We start from the raw sequence: 21524 nt of genomic DNA, 5'->3' as shown, positions 1-21524 counted from the left end.
AGTTCACACCGGGGATCACACCAACAGCACTACTAGATAGGGGCCAAGGGTACTAGCTGCTAGTACAAGGGTCTAGGGAACTACTAAAGGGGTGATGAATACTGCACAACGTGGCTGGGCTAATATATGCCTTTGGGCAGATAGCCCAGTACCAACCTATGAACCTATAAACTCCAGGAAACATTGCAGATGCAAGTTGGAGGTAGTGTGCCTCAGAATGTGGTATATGTTGCTGAGTGCTCTAAGTGTGGAACTTTCTGTGGTGGAAAAAAAAAACTACTACGACTACTAAATGCTGTAGTGGTACATTGCTCTGACTGTAGTGTACAGGGTCCTGGGTTCGAGATTTGGCAGGGCATATAATTTGCTACACTCATCCCTCTCCATAAAGAGGTAGCAACTACAGACCCTGGGAATTATTGCCCCATTAACCTGACAAGTCTGATATGTAAACCTGTGGAATGCATCATCATGGACCTGATTAACAAAGATATAGGAAATTTCCAAACTCTAAACCCCATGTAATTTGGCTTTGTGTAAGGGAGATCATGCCTGCTCAACCTGGTTAACTTCTTTGTCAATTACCAGGGCTATGGAAGAAGATAAGGCAGTGCATACAGCCTACCTCGATCTGGCCAAGGCCTATGATACCATTCCTCACTCGGGAATTATTGATAAACTCATCAAACTAGGCATCAACCCCTATATCACTAGGTGGTTTGCAAATTGTCTCACATATAGAACACACAGTGTGAAAGTAGTAGACTCCAAGTCAGACTGCCGACCAGTCACGAGTGGAGTCATACAGGGATCAGTCCTGGGTCCTCTCCTGTTTGGCATCTACTTCTCAGAAGTCCAGGCCAACACAAAGGGACTCTGGCTGACCAAGTTCACAGATGATTGCAACCTGGGAGCCATTATTAACTCCCCAAGTGATGCAAACATCCTACAGAAAGGCCTCACTGAGACCAATTGGTGTCGAAACCATGGCCTTAAACTTAATGCCAAAAAATGTGTCATCATCCCCTTTGGTAAAAACTCAGTTCCCACTAATTACCACATCGATTAGAGCCCATTGAAAACTGAAGGAGTTATAACAGATCCAGGGACGCAAGTTGACAGCAATCTCCTTCGACCATCACATTGCCACTGTGGTCAGAAAGTCCTTCTATGTGGCACATCTCATTATGAAAAGTTTTGCATCCAGGAAGAAAGAGGTCATTGTCACTCTCTACTCTTCCCTCATTAGACCAATCATTGAGTATAATGCCCCATTTGGCAAGTACCTCACTAGATACCTGCAACAGATGGAGAGGCCACTGAAGTACCTCACAAAGAGGATCCAAGACATTAAACACATGTCCTACATGGACAGATTCAAAAGACTCTAGCTATTCTCTGTCTCATATCACCTACTTAGATGTGATCTTTGTCTGACTTACAAAGCCATGTCTGACCCAGCTCTGTTAAAAATGCTACATCTAAAGAAATCCCAATCTGTCGGCACCACATGCTCCAGAGACCTTAACCTCATTACCACACTCAACAGAACATGCTGGAGGGACAGGTTCCTCACCCAGTGACTGACCATGCTCTTGAATAGACTTCTCATACATATCAAGTAGAGCACCTCGCTGTCCCTCTTCAAGAGAAATCTTGATGAGTGAATGTGTAATTGAAAGTTCACCCCGGGGATCACTACAGTGGCTCTACTTGATAGAGGCACTGGGAACTAACTTTGGGTGTCATGATGCCAGCACACTTCTATGGGCTAGGCTTGTAAAGGCTCCAGAGCCATTAGCCTAGTACACACCAATGAACCTAAGCAGCTCCACACCCCACTTTACAAATACTAATAATCTGTTAGGGTAAGTAACGTAAATAATGTTGTTCATAAACATACTATAACTTGCAGGATTAATAAAAGATTTGTGTTTTAAGATGCTTGACTATCATGCATAAGTTGTTTGAGTGAGGACTGTGAAAATATGTTAAATGTTAAAGACTATAGATGGCAGCTGATTTTTATACTAAAGGTGCACTTAGATTAAATGATCACATTAATTATTTATGTATTCAAAACATTTTTAAAGCATTACTTTATGAATGTGCTAGAGTTACTGTATGAATGTGGCTATGATTTTTGCATGAGATTTTATTATGTGATAGTTATTTTGGTAAAAAGGCTGAATTAATGTGCTATAGTCTGATAAAGTCGTGTCATTGATAAAAGAGTAAAAGAGTTTACTCAAATTGGTTTAATAAGTTTGCTTTATGTTATTCTTTCAGTATGCTGCTTTTCGCCAGTCTGCAGTTTTGTTCTTATTTTTATTTTATTATTTGCTGAATATCTTATTGGGACATTGTTTTTGTGTGTGTGTGTGTGTGTGTGTGTGTGTGTGTGTGTGTGTGTGTGTGTGTGTGTAATTGTAGATATGAATGAATTTTTATTTTACATTCATGCATTTGTAGTCACAGGTCCTAGGAAATGGCCCTTAACCAATCAGTTTGATGCACCGATTACTTTTCAGAAACCTAGTCAGTAGATCTTTAAGGTTGTTGGGTTTAGAACTGTATTATTTGATTTTGTCAGTCTTCATTCTGTCCTCACGAATGGTTTCAGATCTGATCCACCAGATCTGACATGGCCGATGATACAGCTTGCAGCCACCAGATCTTTCAAGCTTTTAACTTACCCACAATGCACCTTGCTCTCATTTGCTGTATTGGATAAATATTTTTTTTTTTTTGTAATTCCTCTTATTGAAACGTTTTTTTCCTTAGCTTACCTTGTAACATTTTTCTCTTTACTGTTTGTGGTTCATGAACTAAATTTTTTATGTAATCTCCCTTGCCCTTACAACTTTGTCATATTTCCGGCATACCATTGTTGAGATTTCCTTGTCTCCTCTTTTCCTCTGCTGTACTTAGAAGGTTGTTATCTTTTCATCTCAGGGACGGCTTGTGCTATCGGACTGCAGGACTACAGCCCTCCCACCTAGAAATAAAAGAAATAAATAACGTGAAACATAAACTTTAAAACAAATTTTCTTTTTTTAACGAGTACCAGAACTGCTGCGCATGCGCAAACACACTCAGACTGCCCCGCAATCTATGCGAACTCTGACTGCCTGAGTCAGCAGTCCAGATGCAGAGAAGGTATTTTCTGCCTTGCAGATGCCCAGAAATCTGTGCGGTAAACAACCGCACAGAACAGAGGGGCTCCGGACTGCTTGATCTGCAGGCAGGACCAATCAGGAGAGAGGCAAGCAGGGATTCGAGCGTAGGACCAATCAGGATGAGGTAAGTTGAGTTCTAAGCTCTTGCAGGGAAGTGTTAAGTTGAGGTGGGTTTGCTGCTTCGAGACAATGGAGTTGGACCTGGTTTACTGCTTCTGGACCCATCTACAGGTGTGTGTGTGTGTGTGTGTGTGTGTGTGTGTGTGTGTGTGTGTGTGTGTGTGTGTGTGTGTGTGTGTGTGTGTGTGTGTGTGTGTGTGTTTGCCCTTGTTAACACATTGAACCCTGTACCTTGGATGAAGGTGGCAAGGACCTGAATTCCCTACCCACCACTATTTGTAAAGAAATTGCAGATTTTTGCCTCATATTTGTTCTGTTCCTCATAAAATCTGTGGTTTCTGTATCTTCACATTTCCTTGCAAATGTTTGTGGTGTACTAGTAGCATTGTTGCCTGACAAGCTACAGGTTCTCTGGTTTGATTCTTGGCTCGGTCTTCTTTGTGGAGTCTTCATGTCCTCCCATCCCTTACAAAGATGTGTCTGGAGTGTTTCTCCTTGCTCTGCTGGAAATTGGCTTTGTTTTGTTCCAAGTCAGACTAGTTAACTGGTTAACAAATGTTTAGAAATAACAGGCATTTGAATTTCAGACTTCATAGTCTTCAGAAAGTACATGGTAAAACAAAACCTTTTATTCTAGCAATTGTCTAAGTTTATAACATGGATATTTGAAATTTGCCCATATTTTTGCGACTGTATTCCCCCATTATTGGCCTCATCCAGGTATTTTGTGCTAAGGTTGAGAGCTATGGTGAGAACTGAATTCACTAAATAGTAGCCATTTAAGTTTCTTCCTCTGTTTCAGCTGATTTGGCATAGTGGTATGTTTCTCTGACTGTTTTGCACAGGGTGCCCTGGGTTCAAGACATGGCAGTGAAATGTATGGTGGTAACACAGCATTTTATTCTAGCAACTTTCCAACATTATACAAGCAATGTTTAAAATGTGTCCCTGGTTTTTGGCCTTTTGTCCCCCCCCCAATACATTTTGGCTTTTTCCAGATTTATTGTGCTGCAAAGTTCAGAGATACAGCTGAGTGTTGAGCAGATTTTACAAGGAACTGAGAGCTGCAGAGGAACAAAAGTTTAGTGCTGCTTATGCTAAGTCTGCTTGCATTGTTAATAGCACAACAGGTAGTGTACTTGCTTTTGATGCAGAAGGCTGTGGATTCTACTCCCACAGTAGGTAGATGCATTGCTGATACTGTACTGTGTTGTAAAGGGGGTGGATGCTGCAGTCCTTTTTGGCAAAGATACCTAGTAACTATGAACCTGTTATCAGTTTGCTATCCATTCCCTATTGTGGTATTACTAGCTTATCATTTTTTTAATGCATGCAACATAGGCAATTTATTCTTCAAGGGCAGCAGGCACTTTATTTGTAGATGAAACAATGATATATAAAATTTTTTGCTAGCAGCAACCTCTTTATTAGTTACAGATTTCTTTAATGTGGATTTTACTACTTCAGAGATTGTGCATATTTACTGATACTGGTGGACTATAGAAGGTTGAGTAGATGTTTTATGATGGAAATGTTCTGAATTGGGCAGTTTTGTCATTGGTGCATGCATTTTGTTTCATTGTTTACTGGAAAAATGTTCAAAACAATACATTTAAAATGCACTCTAACAACTGTACTGTATTGTACAAGGAATATAATGTAATACAGTCAGGAAGGTGTATCAAAGAGCATGTGTGTGTTTCATGTTCAAGGGGCCTATGATTTTGAAAACAGCCCAGAGTTAATCTTTATCTGCTACTGGCAAAATGTATTTTCTTTGAATGTGGGTTTCAATGCTGTTTCAATGCATGTGAGTTTCAAGGGCATAGAAGTTTTAATGCTAAGTCTATTTTCATTGTGAGGCTGCATTGCTTTGTTTAACAGATATCTATTAGGGTTTGTGCTGTAAAATGAAAAATAAAACTTTCAAATTAAATCTAAATCATCGCAGAAGTAAAGCAGTATGCACATTACAGTGTTTATGGTAAATGGGGCAAAATAACCAAGGAATGGGACGTTGGAATGGCTGCAGTGGGGAGGCTCCATTCGACCATGATTTTGGGGGGGGGGGGCAGGTAGCAAACTTAGACAGCCCCGGTTGAACTGTACCTCTCAGTTATTCATATTTTTGCAGAATTAATAGATATTTGCTTCTTATTTGTGGTTTGTTCCTCATAAAATTTGTGATTTTCTAGCAAATAATTTAGGAATGAAGTCACTAAATGACAGACATTGGGTTTCAGACGTCATAACCTTCAGAAAAATGCATGCTAATGCAAGGCCTGTTATTCTATCAACTGTCTTAAGTTTATACAAGAGCAATTTTTAGTAGTGTTTGTATGTTCCCCCAATATATTTGGCCTTGTCCAGATTTCCTGCATTAAGAGATTGAGAGGTACGTGCAAATCACTTTGTAGAATTAGAAATATCCAAACCTCTCAATTGTCCCCAATTTTGGCTCAAAATGTTGCTGTCCCCTAATAATCCCTCCTCAAAATGGCAATTTTGGAAGAAAACGTGGAGGGTTTACAATTATATATAACTGTAATGATCAGAGTTATAGATTACTTTTATTTCAGAAATGCATGTAGATGCTCTTATTTTGTTAGCTGCTCAAGTTAACAGTGTTAATATTAAAAAGGTGTCCCTTTTTTGACAGATTCCCAGCTGTATTGTGTGGCAACTTTATATTTTTGCATCACATTTTTGGTCTGTTTTTCATAAAATTGTGGTTTTCTGGCAAATTAGTGGCAAGTCATTAAAGACTGAAGTTAGAAAATAATGGCAGACATTTGAGTTTCAGATTTTATACCCTTCAGAAAATCCGTACTAATGCAAAACCTATTACTGTTCTATTATCTAAGTTAATAAGAGCAATATTTAAAAATTGTCCTAATTTTTGGGCCTGTGTACCACTTCTAGTTCTATGTATGGCTTTGTACAGATTTCTTGCTCTGAAGTTGAGAGGTATGAGTGTCAGAGCCATCACTGTCAGTCAGAGACATTTCAAATTGTGACATACTTGTTGCACCCCACTCCCCATTGTAGTGGCTCTGGATATGTCCAAGGAAGGCAAGGAGAAGTTATGCAGTGTAAGTGTGCAGAGTATTCCCCCCTCCAAGGTAGACCACAAGTACAACCGTGGCTTTTCATCTGCCCTTGATTTTGTAGAATGTTCTGGTTTTCTGTCAAATTTTTATACTGTTGATTTATGCTTCTTATTATTCAGGAAATGCATGCTGTCACAGTGCCCTGTTGCTCTGTTTAAGTAGCAATGATTTAATGAGCATCAGGTAAGCTTGTCAGAGATTGTAAGATGAAAGTAAGCTTTAATAAGCATACTGTTAAAGAATTACCAGCATTGAAAGCCTTTTTGTTGTTGCCATGCAGAGAATATTTACATAACTAGATAATGTATAAGCCTTGGGTATTGAAATGCATATGACAGTATTTGTAATAAAAGGACAGGATTACAGTATTTTCAGAAGCTCATTACATTTATTGGAGACTTGCAGTCATCTTTGCAGGCTTACCCATAAACTAAACAGAATGCCAATCTATCATGTGTGGTCCATAACTTGTGCAGGAATCCTTTAAGCAATTTATCTTGAGCTTGTTTCTTGTTTGCTGTTCATTTTTTACTTTGATCATGTCTTTTCCATGAAACAAGTAGATAGTTATGTCAGGCAGCAGGTCTTTTTTGGATAAGAAACATTTTTACAAGTGGGGGTATCACAGAGATTGTTACTTTCAGCATGTTACTTGGTAATTTTATATAGCTGAATATAAATTATAATTAGAACTGCAGTGTAAGGAGTAGTGGTTTGAGCTGAGTGCTGCTTGTTTTTTTATACTTGATTTTGACTAGCATTCCAGTAATGTATTTAAAAAGTAATTTATTTTTTCATGCCTCACAACCTGTTTCCATCTGGATATTAAGTAAGTTGTTATGTAGCCAATGCATTGAAATATTTTTTTTTTCTACACTTCATTTTGTCTTGATTGGACTCTCGTAATGACTGGCACCCAGGGCAGCGTATTTAATTAAAGTTCTAGTTGTTGTGGTTTTGAGCATAGCTCCACCCCTTTATTGTTGGCCCCACCCATTCAGCTGTCTCCTGCAGCCCTCCTTTAATTTGAAGTCACCAGCCACCACTGTTTCATCTGCTGTTCTCCAGTCTCCTTTCATACATGGTCCCTTTTTCTTACAACTTGGTCATAATTCTTCATACCATTGGTGGTATTCTTCTTCCTTTCTTCTTTCAGCCTTTTAAAAAAAAAAGTTCCATATTATTCTGACTTTCTTATCTTATTGAAATTTGACATATAGTTATTGTGGAAATATATTTTACACAGTGAGTGACAAACCTGCAGGTGTCAAGAAATGTTCCAAATGTGGACAGAAGTTGCCTGTCTCAGATGCACACTCTCTTTGTGTGTGCTGCTTGAGTCCATTACACTTAGAGGAAGATTACTCAATTTGTCACAGTTTTAATCCACAAGCCATAACTGAATGTAAAAATAAATTGATATTAAAAGGTCTCCTTCCTTCCTCTTTTAGAGAAGCCATATCTCAGTCTCCAAAGTCAAAGACTTCCACCTCGTCAAATTCTTCCTCAGACTCTTCATGGAAAAGGAGTGCTAAACATCCATTCTCAGCCCTGGATCAGAAAAAGATGAAACTTTTGGATCTGACTGCTCCTTCAGATTCTATGACTTCTAAAATGAATACTATGGTTCCAGCACAATACAAGTCAGATCAGACAGAATCTTCAGATCAGACATAGCCTTTGGAGACTCTGTATTGTCCTCATACTAGAAATTCTCCATTGCTTGACCCAGTAGCAGACAAGCTTCCATCACCCTTTTTGCAGAGACCAGCATCCCCCTCCATTTGCTCTACTCATTCTTTCAGAAGTCATACAGAAGATGTGAAGAGAGTGGTGAGGAAGATCCTCTCAGCTCAGGGGCAGATTGGTCTTCCATCTGCACCTACCCCTCTGGGTCAGGTTGTCCAACCTTCCACCACACCACCCCTGTAACTTCTTCCTCTGACACCTTCTGCTGTCTTAGAACTTCGTGATCCCAGTCATCTGGATACATCAGTCTCAGAACTGAGGATCTCTTTATCTTGAGGTCTGACATCTTCTCTGAGATCTCCAATCTTTTCGGATCAGGAGAGCTCTCAGAGCAGAAGCTTACCTGCTGGGTGCGGGGTGCAGCATTTGACTGTGAAGTTTTTGGAGCCATTTCTGTTCCTTGGCACTTAGGCACTGGACAGTTTGGCTCCTGCTTCCTCCTTAGGGGTGATGCTGAGACATCAGAGAGAGTGGATGATTTGGAAACCCAGTTTCTTGGATCAGAGCCTATATCTGGCTCGTTTGATCTCTGCCTTGAGGCTGTGAAGACAGTGTTTGCTTCCTCAGCAGCCCTGACAGAGCCTTCCCCTTTGGATCCTACCTATTCCACCAAGATGCCCCAGCTCCTAGAGCCTCAACTACTCTCTCCATGGGGACATTCTGTACCGAAACCTTGGGTTTCCTCTCAGAGAATTTTGATTTCCTCTTCTGAGACTTCCCGAAAATATCCCACTGAGAGAGTACCCAGGAAAAGGACGTGCAAGTGGAAGCAGCTAGACTCCCCACAGGAGTCTGTCATGAAAGACACAGATTTCAATGAAGGTGAGGGGTCCTCACAGTCACCTCCTGAAGACATTACCTTCTGAGGCATACTAGAAATCCTGAAGCAGAGAGATGGCTGGACATCCTCCAGCCCTATGCAGGAGGAATCCGTTCTCCTAGAGGGTTTCAGTACAGAACCCTCTACTTCCTGGGTGACTCCACCTGCCGATTAGCTCATGAACATGATCTCTTGGTGGGCATGGAAGAAGCTTGACTCCATAGAACCAATATCTCAGAGACTATTTAGGATAATGGTACCACCTGCAGACAGACAGTTTTGGTTAAAAGGGGTTCCAGTTGATGGCATGGTCATTGTGGTGGCCACAAACAAGAAACTAACCGAGGAGAGTTCCATTGTCCATCCCCCAACAGGGAGTCCCAGGTGATGGACAGACTTGTGAAGCATGTCTTTGCTTCAGCAACTTTTGCATTACGATCTCTGAACTATCTGGCACATTTTGTTAGACTTCAGAGAGAGAGGACCAAAAAGTTATCAAATACTCTTTCAGGAACTGTATCTTTAGAGGTTAAGGATTCAGTAGCTTCTCAGTTGGCAGCCCTACAGGGTATATTCAGTAGTTCATTGAGGTTAATTTCCAACATAGGGGAAGGAACCTCAAGAGCTCCTGGTTCAGGCATTTCCTTGAGGCGACATGCCTGGATGTGGTTATGTGACTTTGCACAGCCATTCAAGTCCACTTTTGTCAATGCTCCCTTTGATGGAACAACCCTTTTTGGCCCTAAAGTGAAAGAAATGCTGTCCAGGTGTGAGAAAGATGGTAGGATTTTGTCTGCCATGGGCAAACATTTTTTGCTCCCCGAGATCCTTCTCCAGGAATCAATGGAGTGGCCGGAAAATGTGGTTCAAAAAATCCCAAGGTCCATTGCATGACACATGGGGAGGAAGTGCCCCAGAGGCAGAGGGGGGAACTCTAATGGATGTCGTCACCCTTGTGGCAGCACTCCTGAACAGAGGCCCAAATATCCACCTATGGAGGCAGTCGGGAAAGGTTGTCCCTGTACCAGAGAGCATGGCTAGAATTAACAAAAGATACTTGGGTGCAGGGGATTATATCCAAAGGTTATATAATACCATTGTCCTTTACATCACCAATTCCCAGAAAATTCCCTGATGTTCCATACAGTTAGAGTAATCGAAAGCTGCTAGGAAAAAGAATCATCGAAGAAGTCCCACCAGATCATATAGAATCTGGAATTTACTCAAGGTTCTTTTTAGTGCCAAAAAAAATGGGGGACTGGAGACCAATTTTGGATTATACAAATCTAAACAAATCTGTTCAACGAATGAACCAAGTTTCAGATGCTGAAGGTTCAGTTCATTCTCCTCTTTCTAGGCAAGGACAACTGGATGTGCTCGATAGATCTTCATGATACCTACTGTAACATAAGGATGAACAGGTGGTCCAGAATGTACCTACACTTCTGGCTTGGAGCCAGTCATTACCAGGTCAGAGTACTGCCCTTTGGACTCACCACAGCCCCCCAGGGTATTTCTCAAATGCATGTAGTCGTAGTAGCATACCTCAGACTGCAGGGATTCCAGGTGTTTCCCTACCTGGATAACTGGCTCATTACTACTCTGACCAGGCATCAACTCATACAGTCAAGAGATCAGGTTCTCCCACCTGTGCTGTCATAGGAATAACCATAAAATACAGCAAATCACAACTTCAGTTAACTCAGACAATGGAATTTATTGGAGCACTTCTCAACACAAAGACAGCCATTGCTTCCCTCCCACCACACTGAGTTCTAACTATAAGGTCACAGGTCAAGAAGGTTACTGACAATACATCAATCTCAGCCTGCACAGTCCTCCATACTCTGGGCCTCATGGCTACAATGATAACCTTAGTTCCATTGGCTAGGTTTTACATGCAGATCCTACAGTGGATGTTGGCTACTCAGTGGTCAGTCTTCCATCAGTCAGTGTCGTATCAGATAAAAATTACCAACACTTGCAGAAGAGATCTCTAATGGTGGATCCAGTCCAATCAACTGCTGCATGGCCATCCATTTATTCCAACAGCCCAAGGCTATAGTGACCACGGATACTTCCTAGATATGGTGGGGAGAGCATTATTTGTGGAAGGCAGTCCAGCATACTTGGTCCCCTGAATAGGCCAATTTGCATATAAATATCCTATAGATGAGAGCAGTGCTCTTAGCGTTGTGAAAATTTCAAGATGTTCTTCCCTCTGGGATGGTTACAATTCGAACGGGCAACATGTTAGTCATCTGGTACATCAACAAACAGGGGGGAACCAGAGCATACCCATTGTGTTGAGAAGCACTCGGGGTCTGACACTGGCCAATATCTTCAGACCGCTTTCTTTTAACAATGCACATTCTGGGGAGATCCAATGTGATTGCAGACACTCCTTCTAAAGCCTCCTTTTAAAGACCTTACTCCTCCGTGGGACCTAAATTTAATGCTGCAATCTCTCACCCGACCTCCCTTTGAACCAGCAGGTACATGTGATCTTAAACATCTCTCATGGAATACTGTTTTCTTGGTTGCCATCACTTCCGCAAGAAGAATTTCTTAGATCCAAGCACTAACTTCTAAACCTCCTTACTTGGTTTTTCACAAAGATAGCATGACCTTACATACCAATCCATCCTTTCTTCCAAAGATGGTTTCAGAGTCTAACATAAATAGTATTGTCAGTTTGCCAGTGTTTTTTCCTAAAGTTACCAACAAAGTAGAATGTATTTTACATTTACTGGATGTTTATAGACAATTGCAATTCTGTCTGCATGGAACAGAAAAAAAATCAGAAAAGCAGACCGGCTATGTGTTTCTTTCTCTGGACCAAAATTGGTAAAATTGGTTTCAAAAATGACTCTTTCAAAGTGGTTAACAAATTGCATCTCCATTGTCTATAATAAATTGGACATTTCTCTTACACATCCATTGAAAGCACACTCCACTAGATCTGTGGCTACTTCCACAGTTTTCCAATCTAGGATGTCTATGGATGATATTTGTGCAGCAGTAACTTGGGCTACTCCTCATACCTTTATCACTCATTACAAATCTGATCTGGTCTCCAGAGGTAGGGCATCATTTGGTTCTATGGTGCTCAGGAATATCCTTCCTTCAGTCCACCCTGGATTCAAGTAGCTATGACACTGTCCCATTTGTGAGGATAGAATGAAGATTGACAACATCAGATAAAGAAGTTATGTACTCACCATAATGTTTCATCTGTGTTGTAGATCTTCAGTCTTTCCTCACCTCCCCTCCCACCTACCCCCCCGTCCATGACTTCTGGGGGAATGAGTATTTACATGACCTCTGAATAGGTACATTTATGTGTGTATAGTATGGATATGGCCTCCCATAATTTTCTTTATCTTTCTATGCTATATAGCAGCAAACAGGGTCTAAGGTAATTGGCATTGTGCATTGTGGGTAAGGGAGGAAGCTCAAGAGATCTGGTGGCTGCAAGGTGTAGCACCAGCTGAGTCGGATCCAACGGATCAGATCCAAACCCATTCATGAGGAAAGAATGAAGATTAACAACACAGATAGAACATTATGGTGAGTACATAACGTTTTATTCTTTTTGCAGTCCACTTTTATAATATTCTTAAAAATTAAAAAAAAAGATGGTATACTTTTGTAGGAGAACAGGGATTGCTGTTTCCACTAATTTTAAAATATGGATAGGTAATTCAGTGATGTCATTTTCAGGCCACAGAACATATCAGAAGGGTGCAGTTTCAGCAGACAGACATGAGGCTGACATTAACCTTCATGGCTGGGCCCATTTAGATGTTGACCGATTTGCTGTATTGCTTGACCTCTGGACATGTGAAGCTGAATTTCTGCAGAACAAAAATCAGGTAAGTTATTAAGTGTAAATAAAGCATACTGATCACACTTGATTTTAGCAAATAAAGCTATGTACTTGAGCATTGTAGTACTTTTGTTTCTTCAGCACAATAACAGCAGTAACAGCTACTTAAGGTATATTGCTAGTAAGAGCTATTACACCTATCTAAGCTGTTCATTTCTTACTGGACTACTTACCTGCATTTCTTGTTTTGTTACTGTTGCATTTTCTCCTAATGAACAGATTAATGCAAGGCTGTTCCCTGTAGTCTTTGTTACATACACTGCCATTATTTCTACCCTTCTTATTAATTATCATTACTTTATACTCTACTTCTGACATTTTCATTACTAGGCAGTTTTTTATGTATTAGAAGAGGTGGAAGGGGGCAGTGTGGTGGCTTAACCTTATAGATGTGAGGGATATCAGATGGAAAATCTTGTTGAATGATTGCATTAAGCCAGAGCATAATGTGGTTACCATTATTAGATGTTTGATGAAAGGAACTGTATTAGTATTGTCAAAGTAACCCTGGATCTGCTGTTTGTAATGTGTCTGTATTTTTGGCCAATTTGTATTTTTAATTCTGAGATTTGTATTGCTTGGTTTGATTTCCCCAGTCTATCCATACTGATTGTTTTTGCAGGTTCTTCACATTCTTAAGTTGGAACTCTAGAAGTTAAAAGCTCTAATTGGGTATTAAATACTTGGAGTATTCACTTATTCCATGCTGTGGCTTTTATTTAAAGTTTTATATGCATAAACATCCCATTCTGTAACACAGCGTTTGTTTGCATTAGTTGTCAGTCTGTACCTTCACTGACTTCATGCTATATGCCTTTATCTTTAAAGCCTTCCTTTCTTCGGGCTGGTGACCTGTTGTACTGTATGTGTACTGTTGTAGGTATTGCCCATTTTTGCCTTATTTTCTGATGTTCTCAAGCAACCTGGTAAATAGAGTTTGTTTGGCAGACTAATTTGTTGAAGGGGAGGGAGAGTTAAGATAGGTAACTGAGTAGGCAGGGAAGGAGACAGAGGTTATATATGATCATATTAAGGGGAGGGGAGTCCTCTAGTACTACCAACTGTGTTGGCATGCAGAGCTGTAGTGTCCAGGTGATCAGCTGGGTTTCCTTAGTTGGGTCCCAGGTATTTTCTACCTTGAGAGGTAAATGTAGAGTTTCATTATTTAACTCTTGTTTTAGGAGGTAAGTGTTGAGGGAGGGATTTATTTGTGGTAGCTGGTTGTACTCTACATATAGTTAAGGGTAGCTGGCAAGGCTTAGATTTTTATTTGTCTTGGGTAATTGTGAGGATACACACAATTAAAATCAGTTGGCAAGGTTTATGTCTTTCCAAGTAGCAAATTTAAGTGTCATCTCTAAGAATAAATCAGTTAATGCAGGATTACATCAGTGTCACTTCATCTTTTAAATAGTATTTTCTTGTAGATGCATGTCTCTTTTTGCTATTTAGTACCGAGCCGTAAAACCTGTGTTTTAATTATTTGCATGACTAATGGTGTATTAGATGATAATAGTCTGTATCAGGGTAGAATTTTCATAAAAAAAAAAAAAAATCCATCAACTCCACAATCTACCTTTGGGGTTTAGCTGGTGATATGGTGTGTTGTTGCCTTTTACTTTTAGCTGCTGCCTAGTTAGTGGATTTGCCTATTTGGTGGGTGCTAGAGGTTTTCGGCTAGCTCATTGATCAAGGGGAAGCATGGCAGGCCAGTGTTTGTCGGGATGCAACACTGACGTCATGACATCACTGGGCTTGCTCACTGGGTTGCTAGGCATTAGCAATCCTTGTATGATGATCTGGATTATGTGGCAGGGGTATGGCAGTTATTGCCATGCTTTTTAAGATAATAATAACAAAGGTAGCAAGTTGAGGGGGGGCAGGCCTGGGATAGTTCTAAGGTGTTAGTGATCCACTTGTATGGTACAGCAGATCAAAAGAATGCCAAACAAAAAAATCCAAAAACCAAACAAAACAAATTTTGTTAGTTAAATTAATAATAATGGATGCAGCAAACCTGAGGTGGGGGATAGGCTTGGGATCTGTTTCAAAATACATGGAGTTAGCAACATGCTCTCAAGGCAGAGCAGACTGCAAGAATATATATATATTTATACACAAAAAAGTTTATTGGCTGATTGACTGTGATTTTAGCAGGTGGGCAGAGTTAAGGCTGGAGTTGTAGCCCACTGTTAGAGTAGAGCAAATCCCATCAGTGCAGTCCATTTGTATTATTAAAAAAAAAAACTTTCTGATAGATAAGGTTTCAAAATGTTGACAGCTAAAGGCAAGTTATAGTTTCTGTGGTTCGGGATTTGATTTCTTAAGTCTACTGGTGATTGTCGGTGAGTCACTTAACTAGATATTGGGTCCAGACCAGGGTGGTGTAGGGGGTTAGTTTAAGGATGCAGTTTGAGTCATCAGGAATGGAAAGGAAGGGTCCAGTATATATATATATATATATATATATATATATATATATGTGTGTATATATATATATATATGTATATATATATATATATATATATGTGATATATATATATATATATATATATATATATATATATATGTATATATATATATGTAATATATATATGTGTATATATATATATATATATATATCTATATTTGATATATATCTATATATATATATATATATATGTATGTGATATATATATATATATATATATATATATATATATATATATATATATATATATATATATATATATATATATATATATATATATATATATATATATATATATATATATATATATATATATATATATATATATATATATATATATATATATATATATATATATATATATATATATATATATATATATATATATATATATATATAGCCAATTCAACTGCATCAAAGGAACAAATGAGTGCCCAGAGCACTCCAGCACTCAAAGGGAAAAAATAATTTAGAATCGGGGCACTAATCACCAAAAAGTCACAATAATCCCTCAACAGACCCAGGTTTTCACCAAGAAGGCTTTCTCAGTGTTGTGGAGAAACCCCACTTAAAACATTTAAATACAGCCTGTGCTTCTTTCACCTAGTCAAAGCCTAAATGTCTAAACATATAAACTTGTATATAAAACTGCTTGCCCATCATCTAGTGACTAAATGTAGTTACAATTGTAAAAAAAAAAAAACATCCAAAGTTATAAATTTACTTATGCATTCATAAAACATATTAAATATATGTCCATAAATATCAGATTTCTTCATTTAAACCTGGCTTTAACAACGCACCTTGGTTAGCAATCCATTTTCTTTCCAAATTGTTCTAAATGGCATGTTTGAAAGACTTTATAATGTCACCCAACACTAAATCTATACCAATGAAAGAGAACATATCAGTGGTATGTCAGAACTGATGTTTGTACAAAGGACTGCATTCTCTTTTACATTTTATATGACTTAAATGTACAGCTAAACAAAATTTCCATGGTGTAGAAGTTTGACCAACATAAAAATTGACACAATGGCACATTGCCATAAAAGCGATCCAAGATGTAGTGCAAGCAATCAAACCCCTTATTTCAAAAGTGATCAAACCCCAGTTGGGATATGATACATTTGGAAGGTAATGACATTGGTTGTTGTTGTTGTTTGTCTTTCGGCTTTTCCCGGTAAGGGGTCGCCACAGCGGAACTCTGGTCCGCTAATAATTGGCAGTAGATTTTTACGAAATGCCGAGGTGCCAGCTCGACGCCCAACCTTCAATGAAGGCACGCCCATTTATGCACGCATGTCTTTCGAACGCTACCTAACCGTGGGGAGGACATGCCGACTCCACACAGAAGGCACTCCCAAGCCCAGCGGTAGTATACCTAAAAGGATGTTGCTTGCCTGTTTGTTGAGGGATTTGTCAGTGGATTGTTGTTAATAAAACTTGTCGATATTGTTCTGTTTGATGTATTATAATAAAGCTGGTTACATAGTCATGAGAATTGTCAATCTGTTTATTGATGGGGTAGGGATATGCCAGTGACAAAGTGACTTGCCAGATAATACGTTTTGCATGAAGTAGACTGAATGGTTCAGTGGGTAACCAGTGATCCCCCTAACCTGCCTACATTAGTCTGTAATATAACACTATAGTGACTACATTTCACTCTTAGCTAATAGGCAGGTTACAGTTCCTTTCATTTAAAGAATGTCCATCTTCAGTCTGTAATTATGTAAGTGCTTGACTGCATAACTGCTGAACAATAAATCCAGCAGAATTATAAAAACAATAAAATACACATAATGCAGGCAGCTTTGGGTAGTTATAGTGATTAAGTAATGGAATAAGACTGGCAAAATAAATGAGTTTTCAACAACATTCTAAATAAGGCATCTGAGTTAAATACTCTCATCCTGAGAGGAAGTAGAGTCCACATGACGCACACACACATGGTAGGCAAATGATCGTTGCAAAGGTTTCCAGTCATGCTTCATGTCTTGGGTGTCACTAGCATCACTCCTCTAGCTCAATTTAGTTGGCAGTCAACTCAAAATGAGAACAACAGATCTGTCAAATAGGCAGGACCCAAGTTCTGTAGGGTATGAGCAGTTAGAGAACTTGAATGACCACTTGGCTACCAGTGGCCAGTTCAGATCCCATAAAACTGTGGAACTGTGATTATGTGGCAGTGATGATACATGCATATCAAAAGTTCAGCTACAGAGATCTACACCCACTGCTGCAACTCTACATTGGCATCAGGTAGCCAGTAGTATATGGTGTTATAGAATGTCCAGTTTGGAAGTGCATTTATAACTATCCGAAGGTCCTCGGGTGGTTGAATTTTAACATCGAATGACCATTGCCTTAGACTAAACTAAAGAAGTGGTATTTTTAGATCTAGGTAAGGCATTCAATACCCTCTCACATATTTCAATAATTTCATCCTTAACAGATTAAGGCTTTAATTCTGTAGCTGTAGAAAGAGCCACTAAACTCTATATATTTATATATTTTAACTAAATTGAATTCATCCCTCAAAATGATTAGTGCCACAGTTGTAAATTTGATGACATCTCTCCAAGAGAAACACCATTTTGAACAAGGTCTCACTGCACTGTAGGTCTACCAAAATACATGACCAGACATTTTGAATAACTACATTTTAATTGAGTCAGATTTGTCCAATAAGAAAGGGTGTTTAAACAATTAATGGATGAATTATCCCCACTTGAGTCAAGTATAAATCCAATATTATAGTCATATGCATATTTTGCGATCCAGCAATGCCTGTTTGAAAGAAAGGTAGAGAAGACTAAGTTGAACAGTAGTGGTACAAGGACAGTCTTAGGGCATATCTTTTTAAACTGGTAAGTAATATGACTGTGTTCCTTTAATGGCCATGCACTTAGTGCAGTCAGTCAACCAGTTAATAATCCAGTTAGTGCACGAACCAAAAAGAAAAGATGAACTAAAGACCACAGATGAAGAATCCACTTAAAACACCAGTTTATTGCACCTCTAGTGCTTCGGCAACCGCCTTCAAGGAGTATGAATTCCTTGTCTCAAAAATCTTGGCTTTTCTTAGAGGTGTACAGCTCTGGGCTTATATTCACTTCATTATATATTCACTAGGGGCAAAGCTATACTTGCATATAACATGATTATGTTCTTCAAGTAATTTTAACTCATCCATCCATCCACATCCCTTTTCTTCCCAACTTGCACATGGGTCAGGGTGTCACTTCAACAGTGACAGTCATCTAGAGCCAAGGTATCATTGTTAACCTCAAATTCCCATAATCACAGATATGATCATATACATTTTTGTACTACAGAAAATACAAACATAAGGAGGAAATTTATTACCAAAACTAAAGCAAGGTTATGGAATAAAATGCCTATTTGTGATAGAATGTGTAGGAATTTGAATTAAACTAGTTTTGATAACTGGATGGGGAATGATACTTACAATTTCCACTTCAGTGAAACAGCTTTCCTAAATGGCCTTTGGACCTGAATGCTGGAATACAAACCTATGAGAAATCTTTGAGCTGAGGACCCAGCTAAACTTTATTTGTAACAATACCAACAAATAGGAATTTAGAGATTGTTGATAGCTAACCACAGTATGCATATTAAGATGTAACTTCTGGATGACTTGAGTTTTGTTCCCAGACTTTAATACACAGTAAGACACACAGATGGGCTCATGTACTGAAGGGTAGTTATTGCAAGCCTTTAAGGTCCTTGATGGATGGTGTATCATATGAGCAATTTATTCTATTGGGAAGCCTGCATAACTGAACACTGTTACCCAGTGTAGTGTTTGTCAGACAAAAAAACAATATTTATAAAACAAACAAGCTGTTTGTTTTCTATGGCTCCACTACAGTACCAGGTGGGGACAAAGACACCCACATTTTAACCAGTTAATATACTGAATGCAGACCAGTGCTTAATGAGAAAGACATGGCTAATTAAAAAAAATGTAGCATTATGTTGCAGTTGCTGTACAAAAAATGGCAGATCACTTTACAACTGAGACATGTATAGGAAAGCAAAGAAGAATATTCCAGAGTGAGTTTTGTCACCAGTACAATTTTGCCTTGCCTCCAATCCATTAATAAATTATACTGTGGATATAGCTTGATTACAAGAAAAGCAATCATGTTAAATGACATCTCATCTCCTTTTTGTTGATAATGTAAAACTATATAGCTCATCCAATTAGTAACTGAAAGTGCTACTAGAAGTGGTTTAAAGCTTTTTCAAGTGCCTTGACAAAGGTGCAAAAACAACATTTATAGCACAAAAAAAAAAAAAAGCAAAAAAACAAAAAACTGAAGCACCAAGAAAATGCCAACCAGGAAGTAGAATGATATATAAGGGATCTGTAAGATGAAATGTATAAATATCTAGGAATAGAAGAAAGGTCGGCAGTGCAGCATTAATAAAATAACACTTAGTAAGATATATTTAAGTACACACAGGCTGAATATTGAAAACTATTTTGACAAGCAACTTACTTTCCCTGTTGTAACATGCAGTTTTGGTGTGATCGACTAGCCTCAGGAAAATTGCTTCAGGCCTATCAAATAATATAATATATAACAATCAATATCTTACAAGATTATCTGTGGAGGTCTGCAGTTGTGAGAATGCTTACATATTTGTTGATGCCATCAGATCTAAAATACTGAAATTCTAAGACATGAAGAAAACAAGTCTAAGATGGCATCCTTGCTTAGATTAGCATAATAATTTCTAAAGCAGAAGTGAACAAAAAAGAGAGAAAGAAAGAAAGAATATAAGGATCGTGACCAGAAGAAGAAAGAAGATAAGATCAGAAAGCCCACAATTTTAGTGGCAAGTACATGCAATTCCTGTAACAGCCATATGTTGATGTAGGTTTGATGCATGAATGACTAAGGAGAGGTGAAAAAACAATAGATTAAAGGTTAACAATGGCAGATGTGAGATATAGAGTCAAATGCAGGTTCTGGAGTAGAGACCTAGACAGAGTTCATCTTATTGCAGTGGGTGATTTACTTATATTTACTTATACTTCATTGGAGACTGTATAAACACTACAGTATATAAGTAGCTGAGAGGCATTGGAATTATGAGCCATCTGGAGGCATTGGAAACATGGACCATCAAGAATTGCTGAAATGAATGAATAGTGATCAGGTAGGATCACCCATTACCAAAAGGTAAGAAAGCTGAATCAAGAAAACCAATACTCTTCTGCAGCAAATTTGTCACATTATTGTGTCTTTCATTACACAGACTTTCTGTCATAAGTATATCTCAGCCTGCAACAAGATGTATAACTCTTGTATTAGTTCATTCTTCTAGACCAGTTTATCCAGAAATTGTAATTCATTCTTGATTCCAGGTGGCCGGATAAATTCCTCTTCAATAAAGTACAAATTGTCACAATCAGACTGTCAAATATTCACTTTATCAAGTAAAAAAATAAGTCAAAATGGGGAACAGGACAAAAATGGAAGTTTAAACATGGGCAAAATACCCACTGTAACTCCTACTCCCCTGCTAATTTACAATTGCATTTATAAGTTCTGGGGTGTAGAGAATGCAAAGAGCTAGTTACAAGAAACATTCAATGGTTAAAACAACAAATAATAAGTACATTTGTTACAGTCTCAATGTGAAAACATTGGGACAATTTTGACAGGTGATTTTAATTACCCCAGAATTTATTGTACAATTTATACATCTTGCTGTTATGTTGAGCAGGGTTTTTTTACTGTGATTGTATTAAATAACTTTAAACAGCTTGTAAAAAAGACTTATAAGAGGGAGTAATATAACTGATCATAGTTTAACAAATATTTCCTCGAAAGTGTCTAATTTGCATGTTGGTCATCAATTAACTAACACAGATCTTAAATATTTGTCCTTTAATATATTGTTTTTTCTTAGTGAACATTCTACAACTCTTAAAAGATATATCTTTAATACTCTAAATTTTAAGGGCTTAACTGAGTCTGTTAATCTGAGACACATTTCTCCTCTAGCACTGGGAAAGAAAAACAATTCTATAAATATATTAAATTTGAAAACTAAAAGTTTTAATTCCGTTACATCTTTGAATATCAGTTAACAGTTATATTGTTCCATCATTATCCCAATTTATTAAAAGGTCAGTAAATCTGAG

At 38.4% G+C, this 21524-nt stretch overlaps 1 protein-coding gene across 1 annotated transcript in view; it reads left to right on the top strand.

Annotated features, from left to right (window-relative positions):
• LOC122799665 overlaps positions 1–21524 on the top strand; it is a 1990791-nt gene that overhangs the window by 685658 nt on the left and 1283609 nt on the right. Inside the window, exons 16-17 of the mRNA XM_044068913.1 lie at positions 8650–8678; positions 12742–12853. Coding sequence (XP_043924848.1) covers positions 8650–8678; positions 12742–12853 — 141 coding nt within the window. The remainder of the gene's footprint in view (positions 1–8649; positions 8679–12741; positions 12854–21524) is intronic.

The sequence above is a fragment of the Protopterus annectens genome, chromosome 1.part0, assembly GCF_019279795.1.
Source record: "Protopterus annectens isolate FY-2018-M chromosome 1.part0, PAN1.0, whole genome shotgun sequence".
In the NCBI taxonomy this organism is placed as follows: domain Eukaryota; kingdom Metazoa; phylum Chordata; order Ceratodontiformes; family Protopteridae; genus Protopterus; species Protopterus annectens.
The sequence above is the reverse complement of the archived record's forward strand: the minus strand, read 5'-3'. Positions and strand labels throughout refer to the sequence as shown.